General features: G+C 45.8%; 1 protein-coding gene across 4 annotated transcripts in view; it reads left to right on the top strand.

The window, feature by feature from the left end:
* The first annotated feature begins 3,652 nt into the window (after positions 1-3,652).
* Positions 3,653-13,105, top strand: part of CYYR1 (cysteine and tyrosine rich 1) — a 63,807-nt gene continuing 54,354 nt past the window's right edge. Inside the window, exons 1-2 of one of the 4 annotated variants that reach the window (XM_080374468.1) lie at positions 3,653-4,325; positions 6,398-6,503. In XM_080374468.1, coding sequence (XP_080230594.1) covers positions 4,235-4,325; positions 6,398-6,503 — 197 coding nt within the window. In that variant the 5' untranslated portion in view covers positions 3,653-4,234. The remainder of the gene's footprint in view (positions 4,326-6,397; positions 6,504-13,105) is intronic. The other 3 variants (XM_080374469.1, XM_080374470.1, XM_080374471.1) reach the window with 3 other exon arrangements.

Here is a 13,105-nt window from a genome sequence, read left to right on the forward strand (position 1 = left end):
GAAAGGATACGATGTTTTTGAGACACTCCTTGCTCTTAATAGAAATAATGCTGAAGGTGTTCTGCTATTTCTCTTCCTGTAGGCAAACACATGAAGATTATATGAACAGGGAAATGTCTGCCTTGGAAATAATTAAAAAAACCCATCCACCTATCTTCTCTTCTGCCTTGATCTTTTCTGGAGGCAAAATAAAGGTAAAGATTTCACTAGCTTTTACACAAGCCTACAAAAACAAAGTATTTCTACCTCTAGAATTAGAATAATTCTGTAGCATATAACTGCTATACTGCAGAGGTTACATCTACCTTAACATGACAGATATAACTGAAGGGGCTGTAAGAGATGTTCTTAGCTGCCTAAGAATAATGGCATTCCTGCATTATGCTTTTTTTGAGCTTTACACAGCAACAGGCAGGAGTGTTAAGTACATTCCTCATGTAACAGGGATCGGCAGTCTGTGCAGAGAACAAGACTGTCTCGTAGCCTTCTAGGAGCTCTATGATAAATTCTCCAGTGTCAAAGATACCAGCAGAAATCAGAAACCCCGAAGGAGATAATAAAGTAGTTTGTGTGCGGATAAGTAGCAATGTAATCATAGACAACATTTTTGAAAAAGTAAGCAAGCATGCATTTTTTTGTGTTATAGTCATTAACAGTACAACTATATGCCAATACTACAACAGACCTAATGCATGCTAATGGAGTGGTCAGGGAAAGACATGGCACTCTGTCAAAGGAGGACAGAGTTTGATATTGAAAATCCATTTTAAATATTGCATTTAATATTCAGACCATCCTCAGAAAAAGATTTAGCAGAAAGAGCATCCCAAAGTGGCAATGAAACTGATTAGAAATGCAAAAAGATTTCCGTTTAAAGGAGGAGAAGAGATTAAGCCTTTTTGAGTAGTGGCAAGGTACTTAAAGGGAGACAGAAAGGAATCAGAAATTAAAAGCCAAGTCCAGCTAAGAGTGGGGTCATTGGGAAGCCTTTCATTAACTTCAGCAGAGGCTGGAGTATGCCCTCTGTCAGCTAACCCTGATTCTTCTTTCATGGTGTAGGAAAAGAGAAGATACTAAATGAAATGTGCAATGAAATGGTATTTGCCATCTGAAATAAGTGTATCTGTTGTAATCCCTTACTGCTGGACATCAACACGAGGAACCTACAGGAAAACAAGGGTTTACGCTTCTCCCAGGTACCAGAGCAGATACCAGGCACCGCTCCTGACTGAGGACCACGGCATCCAAATCTTGCAAAGCCAGGAGGAAAATGTGGTGTTCAGAGGTGACTAATGCTCAGAAGGTGAGACTCCCTTCCATGTCATTACAGGATAACACGGGGCAGAGCTGAGCAGACATCTTCCCAGCTGACCCTTTTGAGAACCAGGGGTTTGCCTGACTCAGCAGCTCTCCCGCTGCTGCCAAGTGTGTCCAGGCTCCTTTGCACACGCTCAGGAGTTCATCAGCTTGTAACACACTGGAAAACATGTAGAAGACCTACCATTCCTCATATTGATCCAGTTAGCGGCTTCAGTTCAACAAGAGACATCTTTAGTACGTATATAAGAGATTCTGTTAATCATTTTGAAGTGATTTCTCTAGAGGTAGTCTAGAGGTACAGTTTAAATGCTTGTCCCAAGCATGTGCCTTTTCCTCGATTAAGTTTCCTGTAGTGCTGTACATGTGCAATCACTGTTTCTAAACTGCTAATTAAGCTTCGGGAGACAGAGGTGCCTGATTATAGCGAGTTTCAAAAGACTAGTGCACTGGCAGTGGGATTTTCTCCTTGAACTGTGCCTGAAAATTAGCACTTCAGGGCTTGTACACTTAATATGTTATCAATCTTACATGCTTTTCAAAACCATCTTTCAAAAAACATTTCTGATAAGAGATGATTTTGCTATCATGTGGTGCTGATCTGGAGGTTTATACAAAGCATCATCATGGCTAGGACCTTAGCTATAATCTTCTGTTGTTCTTTGCTATGAATTAGTCTTCTTTAAAATCTCTTTTTGAGAAAACAAAAAGGTTTTTGATCCCAGAAGGCCCTCACTGCACCCCAGCACAACCAGACGGTACCGCCCTGACACTGCTCTCCCTCTTTTCAGCCTTTTACAAATGTCCTCCGTGATGCTGGGAGCAGTAGAAAAGAGGGCAGAGTAGGAGGCAAGTTGATCATGCCTTCTTCCAGCGGATTTATTTCTTTTCAGAGCAGAAAGTAGAGCTGGAATGAGGAGCAGGCCCAGGGCTACACTCCCTCTTCTGGGTTCCCTTCCCACAGGGCAAGGGGCCGCCTTGGAGTAGCCCCTGGCACTGCCTGTGACAGCCCGTAACAGCAGCAGCACCACACACCCCACAGGCTCTCTTACCCCAGATTACTCATGGGCACGGTTTAAAGGCTGGTAACAGAATGCCAGAGGATTAATTTTGTGATTTTCCCCACACACCCTCCTCTCTTCCAAGGGAAAATCCATAGGAGAAGCAGGTAGAACCTTGGACTGAAAGTTTCTCATGGATTATTTTCAGCATTACTTTGAAGACGTATTTCCCTTTGTCAGATGAACCTTTCAATTGTTTGTCCAAAGGACAGTACTTGGGAAGTAATAGAGCTGGGGGAGTTAGAGAGGTTCAAAGGACTCGTCCCCTGCTGACAGAAAAAGTGACAGCTGCAGAAGGTCTGTAAGGTTGTTAAGTGCAAATCACTACTGAAGTCAAGCCTGCTACGCTGGCTTACAGCTACTGGGCTATTTTACCTAATGTTTTTGGGAAATAACTGAAATGTGACTTGCCAAGAGAGCTGTGAAGGGGAGGGGACTGCAAGGGAAGGAATCAGCAACAAAAATGGAAGAACAGAAAATAAATACCAACAAAAGGCTTTTCTAAGGCAGGCTGGCATGGTGATCGAAGATGACTGATGAAAATAAAAAACTTGGAGATGTCAGAGTTTCTGTGAGTTGACCTACCAGATTTGAGTCTCCTTTACCTGATAAATTCTTTACTTTTACTACCAATATTATCTACTGGCAAAACCGTATTATTTTTTGAAGCTTTTGTTCAGGGGCAAACTGTGGCCTGTGACCAGGCTAAGACACAGGAAGCAGATGCAATTCCTTTGAAATTAAGTTACCCACCTGGTCCAAGTTTTACTCTCACCAGCTGAGATTTCTGAATTTCTGAAAAAAAAACCCCTGAAATTTCCTTCTACCCTTTCAATTCAGGCTGTTGCATAAACTAAGGAAAACACAGTGCAGGGTAGTTAAAAACATAAGAAGCTGTTTGCCTTTGTTGACAGTCAGGTTCTGGTGTGCATTTGAAAAACCACTCGGTTATGCATTGATAAAGCAACCAGTTTTCAAATTATTTGGCTTGGCGGTTTGCGGTTTTGTTGTTGATGCCAGTGTAAAACAGCTACATCCTTAAAAAAAAAAAAAAAATTAAAAAAGTCATTGTACGTTTGGGTGTCAGCCTTCCCCTCTAAGCTGCCAGCAGCAGGAAGCCCTTTATGAGCAGAAACACCTGTGGATGTTTCTCATTTTTGCGTGCATACTTCAACCTTTCCAAGGGCATTCCTCAACTTGCAGCTCTTCGTGCAAAGCCAGAGCTAACCTTTTTGTCTGGTGAGACCATGGGGTAAGTATTTTGGCCTCTGGGCCCCGTCTGTGGGAATTCTTGCGCAGAGCTAGTCATGGCAGCATTTAGAGAGCTATAAAAATTACTCTTGAAAAATACTTCAGAGTATGGTGCTGGCCTGGGCATGGAAAATCTTTAATACCGAGCAGCACGGACAAGTGTGTGTAGGACTTCAGCTGGCGGCACGGTGACGCCTGGCAGCTCCGCGCCCAGTCCCACGCACTGATCCTGCTCGTGCACTTACCGACAAACGGCGATTTCAAGCCCCGTTTACAAGCAAACCCCGCAGAAGCCCCCTCGAACACGGCGGCGGCGCGGCCCTTCACACCCCTTCGGGGCTCCCCCCGCGGCCCGGCCCGGCTGAGCGGCCCCGGGCGGACAAAGGAGGCGGGGAAGCGCGAGGGGCCGTGCCGCGACGGGGCTGCCCCGCCACCGCCACCCACGGCGCCGCTGGGCCAGCCCGGGGGCGGCCCCGGCGCGGCGGGGGGCAGCGGGCCCGGCCCGGCCCGGCCCCGACGGCGCCGCCCGCCACCGCCACCCTCCCCACCCCGGTCCGCCCCCGCGCCGCGACGGGGCGGTCGGCGGCTCCGCGCCCGCCGCCGGCATGGAGGCAGCGGGGCGGCGCGGCCGGGCCGAGGGGCGCCCCGCCTTGGGGGTGCTGCGCCCCCCTTTCCTCCTTCTCCTCCTCCTGGCAGGTCAGCGGGGCAGGGGGGAGGCGCGAAGCCGCGGGCGGCGGGGGCGAGCGGGGCCGGGGCCCGGCGGTTCGAGGCAGGCGCGGGGGCTTCTCCGTGTCGCCGGTGGTCGCACTGGCAGGCGGGGCGGGAAGGGGCGCCCGGGGTGCCCCGGCAGCCCCTCTGGGGGAGGGCGTGCGGTGCGTGAGCCCCTGGCGGGCTGCAGGGGGGTGGCACCCGCGCCCTGCGGGGGAGGCGCCCAGAGGTGTCCTGGCCCCGCGGCCCGGGCCGGCCGGGACACCCCTCGGTACCGCCGGCGTCGCTGAGGGAGCGGGAGCCTCAGGCGGCTGCTCCTGGCGGAGTAGCGGGGCACAGCCGGGGCGCCTGGGGGCAGAGCGGGGGCACGAGTGCCGGTGCCAGGGGACCGGTAACGGAGCAAGGGCCTGAGGCGGCTGCCGTGGGAGGAAGCGGCTGCGCGGGGAGGCCCGCACGGCACCACCGCAGCAGGGCCCGTGCCGGCCGCGGGCCTCCCCTCTGCTCCCGGAGGGTGCCGGCCGCCCCGGCTCCCTTGCTGGGCAGGCTGGCACCCAGGCCGATGGGTCAGGGGCTCCGGTTCAGTGTGCGTGCGTTCCTTTGACACAGGTGTGGCTGCGAGGTTTGGGGAGCAGCTGCGTGAACTGCCCCGTGTGTTGCATTGCACAGCCCGCTCCGGCCCTCACCCTCGCCTGGTGCTTGTTTTCAAGCAGAGGCCAAGCACGAGCAGGTTCAGAGAGCTGACCTGCTAAAATCTGATGGGCGAGAGACTGAGGTTTTGGGATGGAGCGGCAGCGCGAGCCGTTCACCGTGCAGTCAGTGTGCAAAGGAGCCTTGGTGCGAGGTGGGAGCCTGCGGCTGCAGGTGGGGCAGGAACGGGGGTGCGGCAGCCACTGGGATGAGGTAGGGTCACCTGGATCCCCGCACGCCAAAAGATGGGCCAGCACGGATGGAAGGCAGTAGCAGGAATGGGATCTGTCGCATGATCTGCCTGGGGAATAAGAGCCACAGTGCATCGGGAGCGCAGAAGCATAGTTTGCCATCTTTGTTTTCAGGTCTCTGCTGTGGCAGTGTGTGACCAAAGAGGTCACCAAAGGTGAAGGCAGAGACTCTGTCTGGATTCATCCAGGCCACAGCTGAGGTCCTGGCAGTGGGGAAGGAGAGCCTGGGATGAGATGGAGGAAGTGTGGGATCCCAGCAGATGTTTTACAGTGTAGTGGCAGTACCCAGAGACTGTACGGTGTTTTCACCTTGGGGGACCTGACTTAGGACTTTGAAAACACTGAGTTGCAACAGCACCGGAGGTCAACAGCTTTAAAATAGCTTCTCATGGCAGTAAAAGGATACGTTTCTTCCATGTTTCTTGATTGTAAACAGCTCTCTTACTGTTGTTTAACCACTTGCGTTGCTCCTCAGCCTGGCAGAGCATCGCTGCTGGAAACGTTTGTGGCTCCAGCTGGGGAGGACAGTCTTTGGCAGTGGGGCACAGAGGGCATCGCTGGCCCCCCATGCTGGGCACTGCCATGCTGTGCTGGCCATGGCCCTGGAGCTGGAGTGGATAGAGGGCAGAGCTGCTGCCAGCTGGCAGGGGATGAGGGAGCCCCAGGCAGCTCTAATTTGCACCCTAGGCTAGGGCTGGGCAGGGACTGGGGGAGTTAGTCAGTTCCCAGACAGCTTCTGTCTCTCCTGCCACCCTGCAGCTCAGCAGGACGGGCAGCCTGGCCTCAGGTTTCTCTCAGGGCTTCTTACTGGAATGGAAAAAGGTGATCCTGTGGTGTCTTGACATTTCAAAATGCTCTTTTTTATTTTAAAAGATGAAGTATGAGAAGGAACTGATACAGCCAGCTACAAAATACCCATACACAAAACAGCTAACTTTGAACTTCGTACTGAAATGCAGAATGAGTGGGAATGGGCTGCCATTAGGATTACAAGATCAGGTCGCGCCTCGAGTGTAGTCCTGTGATTGTACAGAACTGTTAGATTGCATTTTCTTTAAAGCTGTGCTGTACAGCATTTTGTTGTTGCAGTCGTTTGACCGCATGAATGTTATTTTTATTCAGCAGAAGATTGTCTGGCTCAGTGTGATAATGACTGCAAAGCTTACTGCTGTGATGGGACTACTCCCTACTGCTGTTCGTATTATGCCTACATTGGGAATGTCCTTTCGTAAGTATATCTGCGCTTTAGAGAAAAATGGATGTGCTGCGTTCATGGACTTGTAAACTCTGATTGTGGGAAACTGTTTTGGCAATAAACAGTGGCAGGGTTTGGGGTTCTTTGCTTTTGGTTTTGTTCGCTTTTTTCCTTGCTGGCAACAAATAATATTCCTCTAAAGTTTCATGTCCAGATATTTTTGAAGCATACCAGAAAGCTTGCTAAAAACTGAGGGTTATGTCCCTAGATTGTGCACAAGAGTGTAATTTGTGCAGGTAAGCTTCAGAGGTAGAGAGAACTTTGTTTCAAGCTCTTCAGATGAAAAGGGCAGGAAATAGAAATCTTGTATTTTTTGTTGAGAAGCTTTGTTACAATATCTGAGTCAAAACCACTGTTCAAATTACTTGGATTTGAGGTTCTTTTTGCTTTGAGTACTTTGTTTTTCCTTTTCTTTTTATTGACTTACTTGGTTTTGTTAAATGGTGTTTTGGCTTTTGGTGGAATTTATTGAATAGATTCTAGGTGAGGGTAATCTGACTGTTTTATGCTGTGGTATGAACAGAATGTTTCACAGTGCTAAAAAAACCCACAGCAGGTGAAATGGGGTGGTTATGAATATTTCCTATCTAGAGAAAAATATAGGAGCAAACTTGATTAAAAACACAGACTCCAGTGCAGCTGTTCAGCTCTGCATCAGTGAGGAAGAAGAGAAGCTTGCATGCTAGTGGACCTGACTCTAGGCTCTGGGCTTAATGTAAGTGAGAGCCCGTATGTACTACATTCATGTGCAAGGACAAACAAAACCATAAAATTTTGTTCTTCAAGACAGGGCATCTTACCTTCTGTTTCTTCAACCCCACCGGTTATTTCCTTAACCTTTGGCATGCAGTCTGTGATGTATTTTTGGTTTATATTCTTGACTAAAACCAGAAAAGGAAAAAGAGGTATGTCATACGGACCGCTTGGTGCTTGGGGAGGAGTGAGTGGGAAGGTGGTAGCTGCTTTTTCTAAAAAGACTCCTCTGTCACAGGTTTTGTTTGAGCCATGGTACCTGGGGAACATGCCAGTGTTCCCTTCAGTGTGTTTTATAGCACTTTGAAGGAGTAGGCAGAGTGATGGTATTTTAATACAGAATTGATCCACAGTTTTTAAAGCAGATCAGACACTTCCTGGGCTAAGGTAAATAACATGATGATAGAGCACCAGAATCCTTCATTTCTTTGGAAATAAAAAAGTGTGTACTTAGGATTGATTACTGTTGGAGAATGACAAGTTATTTTTTTTCCCTGCTCACCTGCGGAATGTCTGTTTTGATGTTTTTTTTTGCTTTCTCATTCCAAAATTGCTTTCCCATTTACATGCATGGAAGGAGGTGCTGTTTTTGAATACCTTATTCAAGCTCGCGTATGGTTAGGGATGATGGACACAATAGTGTAGGATATCACATTATAAGAAGGAAGTTTCCCGTAGAGCAAGTGAATTTTGTCTCCCACTTCCGTATGAATACATCACTGGCATTTGTGTAGCCAATGTCAGATCTGTGCTTTGGGAAGGATCTGCTAGAGGTTTCTTTAGAGTGACTGCTGAAATGTTCAAACCATGCCTTCAGTGCCAGGTTGCCATCTAGTCTTTTTTATGTTTATTTAAGAAATGTAAACATTTAAACAGAGCTGAGTGCAAGTGGCTCTGACACATTGGAAGGGTTTGTGTGTATCTGGATTGTTTTGAATACTGGAAGGGGCTCTTACAAGTGCTGTTTGCCACAACATGTCTCAAAGGAGACATTTGATTCTCCTAATTTTTTATGGTTAAGTACTCCAATTCATAGACTTGAAGACCAGTCAAAAGCCATTATACTCCTCTGACCTGACATTTTGCATGATTGAGCCATATATATTTTTTTTCCCCTCAAAGCTGTTTTGGGTGTGTCTTCTTTAAACATGTGTAATCTCATTTTGAAAACTTCAGGCATTAATGAGTTGATCAACTTCCCTGGTAAACTGTTCTATAGTTCGTTTACTAGCATTGCTGGGTAACAAAGGTTGAAATTCCTACTGTCGGCTCTTAACTTATCTGCAGGTTTGAAATGTGGCCCTAAATGGTCATCATGACAGCTCTCAACCTTTTTGCTGAGCTGGGTGAACTCTGTCAGCCTCACATGTAAGATTTGCTTTGTTTTGCTTTGCCCTGCTCAGGGGTCAATTCTTTGGCCTTCCTTTGAGCTCGCTCCAATATTTTTATTTCCTTCTTGAAGTGTGGCTAGCAGGGCTTAGCACAGGGCTTTGACAGAAGCCTTGCTAGGATTATTTTTTCCTGTATCATTCTTAGAGTACTTGTTTTGAAGCAGCTATCTGTGATGATCACAGAAGATACAAGCGAGCTTGTTCCAGCTCTGAGTCCATAAGTCACAGTCTTCAAAGCATGTCTGCTGCGTTAAGCCTGCAAAGTGTTCTTTGCTAGGATTACTACCTTGCGTTTAGTTGCATTGCAAAAGATGTTATTGTGACTTTAACTATGCTCCATAAGAATCACCTTCCCTTTTTATTATTTGGCACTATATTGGTTTGGGGTTTGGTTTTTTTTTCACATGCAAGGTTTTCCTGCAGAAGTTGCATATTGCCTCACCCTCAAATGACAAAACAATGAAATTGCATTACAAGAAGAGATGACCTCTGCAATCTGGAAGTGGCCACTAACAACCTATCTGCTCGTATCTTTCTGTTAACTGCTGTGTATTGAAATCTCTTAAAGAACCATTTTTAATTACACAAACTATGTATCCTGATAATTCCATGTAATGCTTTTCTTTAAATATCCTTCTTTTCATCATGTGTGATCCTACTGTTTGCACCAAACCATGGACTTGATCTGCGGTGGGTGCTTTCAGAAGTGCCTTTTCAGTTTCCTAAACACTGTTAGTAGTCTTCAGTGTTGTATTTGCTCTCTGGCTTATTTAGAGATTGCGTGTGCTCCTTCAGTTGTTTACCACTAATTTCTCTGCTCTCCTCATTCTTTATAAACCTGCATGTCTTTCTGAAGTTTCTGCTGTCTGTCTTCTCTGGTATGTTTTTTTTCACAAGTGTTTACTCTCTCTTGCAAAATGTTTTCTCTTCAAAAAGTCTTTTGGTGTGCAGTAGGTTTTTTTTAAAGTACTCTCTGTTTTGTTTCATGCCTCTCACTCTTGCCTTTCTAGATCCATATGCCAGCAATTGTGCAAACAGACTATAAACACCAGGCAATAATATATATACTGATTTTAAAACAAAGTTAGTCTGACTAGATCATGATCATTGATATGTAAGTTGCTTGTGGCTTTTAGGTTATTAACTAACTCTCTTCACTCATTAAAATGAGATTCAACATTGAGATATTCCATGTAGGGTTTTAGAATTTTCTATTTTAGGAAACCATCATCTTTTTAGGACACTGGGGAATTTTTTTTCTTTAGTTAGATGAGGTTTTCAGCAAACATCCTCCAGGCTGTGTGCATCTGTGATTAGCTGGTTTTTCTTTCCACACATGAGGAACAGATGCAGAGTTACCAGCTCGCTGTAGTATTAGGATTCCAGGGCCTGTAAGAGATGTTCCAGTAGGTCCATCTCTACTTGGACTACAGTTGTAATCTGTAAGCATTCAAGGTTTGTGACTGAGTCATCTGTAATCTCATGAGCATTTCTAATGTGAAGTAACACATCCGTCCTTCTCCTCTCTCCCGTTCATGATACCCTTTCAGACAAGTTGCTAGAGCATTAATGTTCCAGTTAGATTTCCCTTCCTATAGTTTTCAATAGCTACAGCCTGTCATTATTTCCTCTGATGCATATGCATTTCCTTCTGTTTATTTGCTTGGCATTTAGTGCTTAGTAGCCCTTCTAAAAATGTTGGTTTTTTTTTCTTGGACAAATTACAGATTTGTGTTTGGACTTGTGCAACATAACAGAGCTGTGTCTGTGGGACGAAGGAAAAGGTGTAGGGATACTTGAGTGCGCAGACTGTTCCTCCTGCCCACCTTTTCACTTCCCACCAGAAGAAAGCTTGGAGGCACGCTTCCCGGCCTTCAGCATCATCGCAGCCCTTTGAGTCGAGAAACTCAAACTTCCCTCCTCCTCAAGCTAGTTTCTAAGCTACTGAATAATTTGTGATGGACCTTTTATCAGTTTTCCTGTGCTGCATCTGCTTCTGCAGCTTGCTACCAGGCTAGGGACTGTGAGAACTGCAGCACGTTTTCTCCATGACAGGTGCCCCAGTCTTGCCCACAACGACAGTATCTCCCTAACTAACCGACTGGCAGGATTTTGCCTTCCATCATTTAGAGGAGTTAGAGACATCTGGTTATTGCCTTCAGCTCCAGCATCAAACCCTAGAGCTCCTTAGAGGTGGGAATAGGTATGAAAGGGGTTTCTTCTGCAGAACACAAATTTGAGTGTGTTCTTCTAACAGTGCTTTTTGTATTTCTTCTGGGAGGCCCCAAATTGTCTGGCCCTCATGTTTACCCTAGTGGATTTTTTGTGAGCTAATTTTCTTGGTAAATATCTTCAGAATGTCTTACTCTAAGACAACTTCTAGTTAGAAAAACAAAACAAGATAAAACAAAACACATGATTCCGAGGACTTCAAAAGTAACTGGAGGAAAAAGTAAATAAAAGCTTTAGAGAACTGCGATCTCATTATAGGTAGTGGATGGTGATTGGCAAGAAGAGTAGGTGGAAAAATCTTACCAGAGATGGTGAGGATGTAACAGCCTGTTTGGTGACCACTGAAATATCAGGTGTTATTTACATGAACTTAATGTATGTTGGAGGGGGTGAGGGTTTAGGTGGTTTGGTTTGGTTTGTTTTAAGTCTATAGAGGTTGCACAATGTGGCCAGGAAGGAAGGAAGGCAGACAGAGAGAATGGGAGGAAAAGAGGCAGAAAAATTGTGTGCATGCCTCAGCCTGCAAAACTGAAGAAAAAGCCGTGTGTAGTGTATCTACATCTGGCATTTCACGTCGATTACTTCATATCCAGCAGTACTTTTGAGAAAAGCAGCTGACCTCAGAGAATGCCACGTTTGTGAAAGGAAGAATGTCCCAGCTGATTGACTTGATAGGAGAATATGGGATAGAGGGTGGGTGTGTAAGAGGAGTCCACCAAAGGACAGAATTTACATTTTAAGAGTTAGGAATACAGAGATGTAGTTTCTGCAGTTCATAGTGAATAAAAAAAAAATCAGGAAGCTTGGCATTCACTGTAGATTCCAAATAATTAAAATTAGACACTTTCAGGCATCCCACAGTAAATATGTGAAGCAGCATATGGGTTGGGCATGGTTCTGTGTCTGCATGACAGTTGTATTGTACTCTGCTTAAAATAAAACTGTGTTCCTCATCAGTGCAATGTTCAAGATTTGCCATGATTGAAGCACTTCGGGACAATATGTAAAACTACGATTTACCTGGCAGTTGCCATTTCGTGCCTGTGGCTCTGTGGCTTCTGATATGATCCCAGAGGTGTGCCAAAGGCCTGGTTCAATAATTATTTTTTCCATTTGGCTTGAGTTGTGGCTTCTGATCAGTAGAGTCTTCCTGAATGAGCACACGAAGTAAAGCCTGAGGATGTCTGTGCTGAATGCTTGGGGCTGGCTATAAACATGTCATCAGTAAGGGCAAGACTCTGATAATTCGACTAAACTCATTTCCCTTTCATTCTGTATAAAAGTTGAATAGCAGTTCAGCCTTTTAATCCATGGTCTTCAGCATCTGGGGTACCTGTGGAAGCATGCTATATCGTGCGTCAGCCTGGGGAGACCTGCAAGGTTGCAACCAGAGTTGCAACCCAACTCTCCGCGTGCAGTGGGTTGATTAACCACAGCTTAAAGAAAGATCTAGGACCATGTTTTCATTGAAAGATCTGCTGGAGAGAGAACCGGTATTTGAAATGTGACCTTTGCAAAGTGTTGGAACTTTGAGTTGTTTTTTTGTTCCATGCCTATTGTCCTAGTTGATATCCTTTGGCAGAGAATGTGCAATCAGATTTACGACCAGAGCGGTATCTGCTCTTGATGATGGCTGCAGAGGAAGCCCTTGTCAGTACCAGAATTAAAACACAGGCTGCCTCTTCTTTAGCGCTTTGTGTTTTTATTTCTGACCCCGTGTTGGGACAAGCAGCTCAAAATGAGAAAAAACTGTTTTGCTTGCCAAACAGCAGCTCTCAAAAGACAGCTCCCAATTCAAGTCTCCCGGTGTCTAACTGCTTCGAAATGTTTGGGAGTAATGGGATCAGGTTCTTTTGTTTGTTTGATCATTTTTGGAAGTTTAGGGTTTGTTATTTTAGTAGGTAGCCATAAGTACTGGAATACCCTTTTTAGTGAAAACTGGAAGTCTTTGTAAACATGCAAGTTCAATTGTTCATAAGTAAAAAGGCTAGCACAGTTTGGTACTAAAACTTGAATTGTTGACATCCCTGTGGGTCATCTGTTTTTCATCATTTGGAAGATTGTTAGAATTTGGCCTGAAAATGGAAGCATTAAGGTATAAATCACTGAAATGCTCTCTGTGACTTACAGAAAACTCTAAGGGGGAAAAACAAACATTCGTAAGGAATTCAGTGAAATTAGCTTGCTTATACTGCACTA

The sequence above is a fragment of the Falco punctatus genome (assembly GCF_963210335.1).
Source record: "Falco punctatus genome assembly, chromosome: 2".
NCBI lineage: Eukaryota > Metazoa > Chordata > Aves > Falconiformes > Falconidae > Falco > Falco punctatus.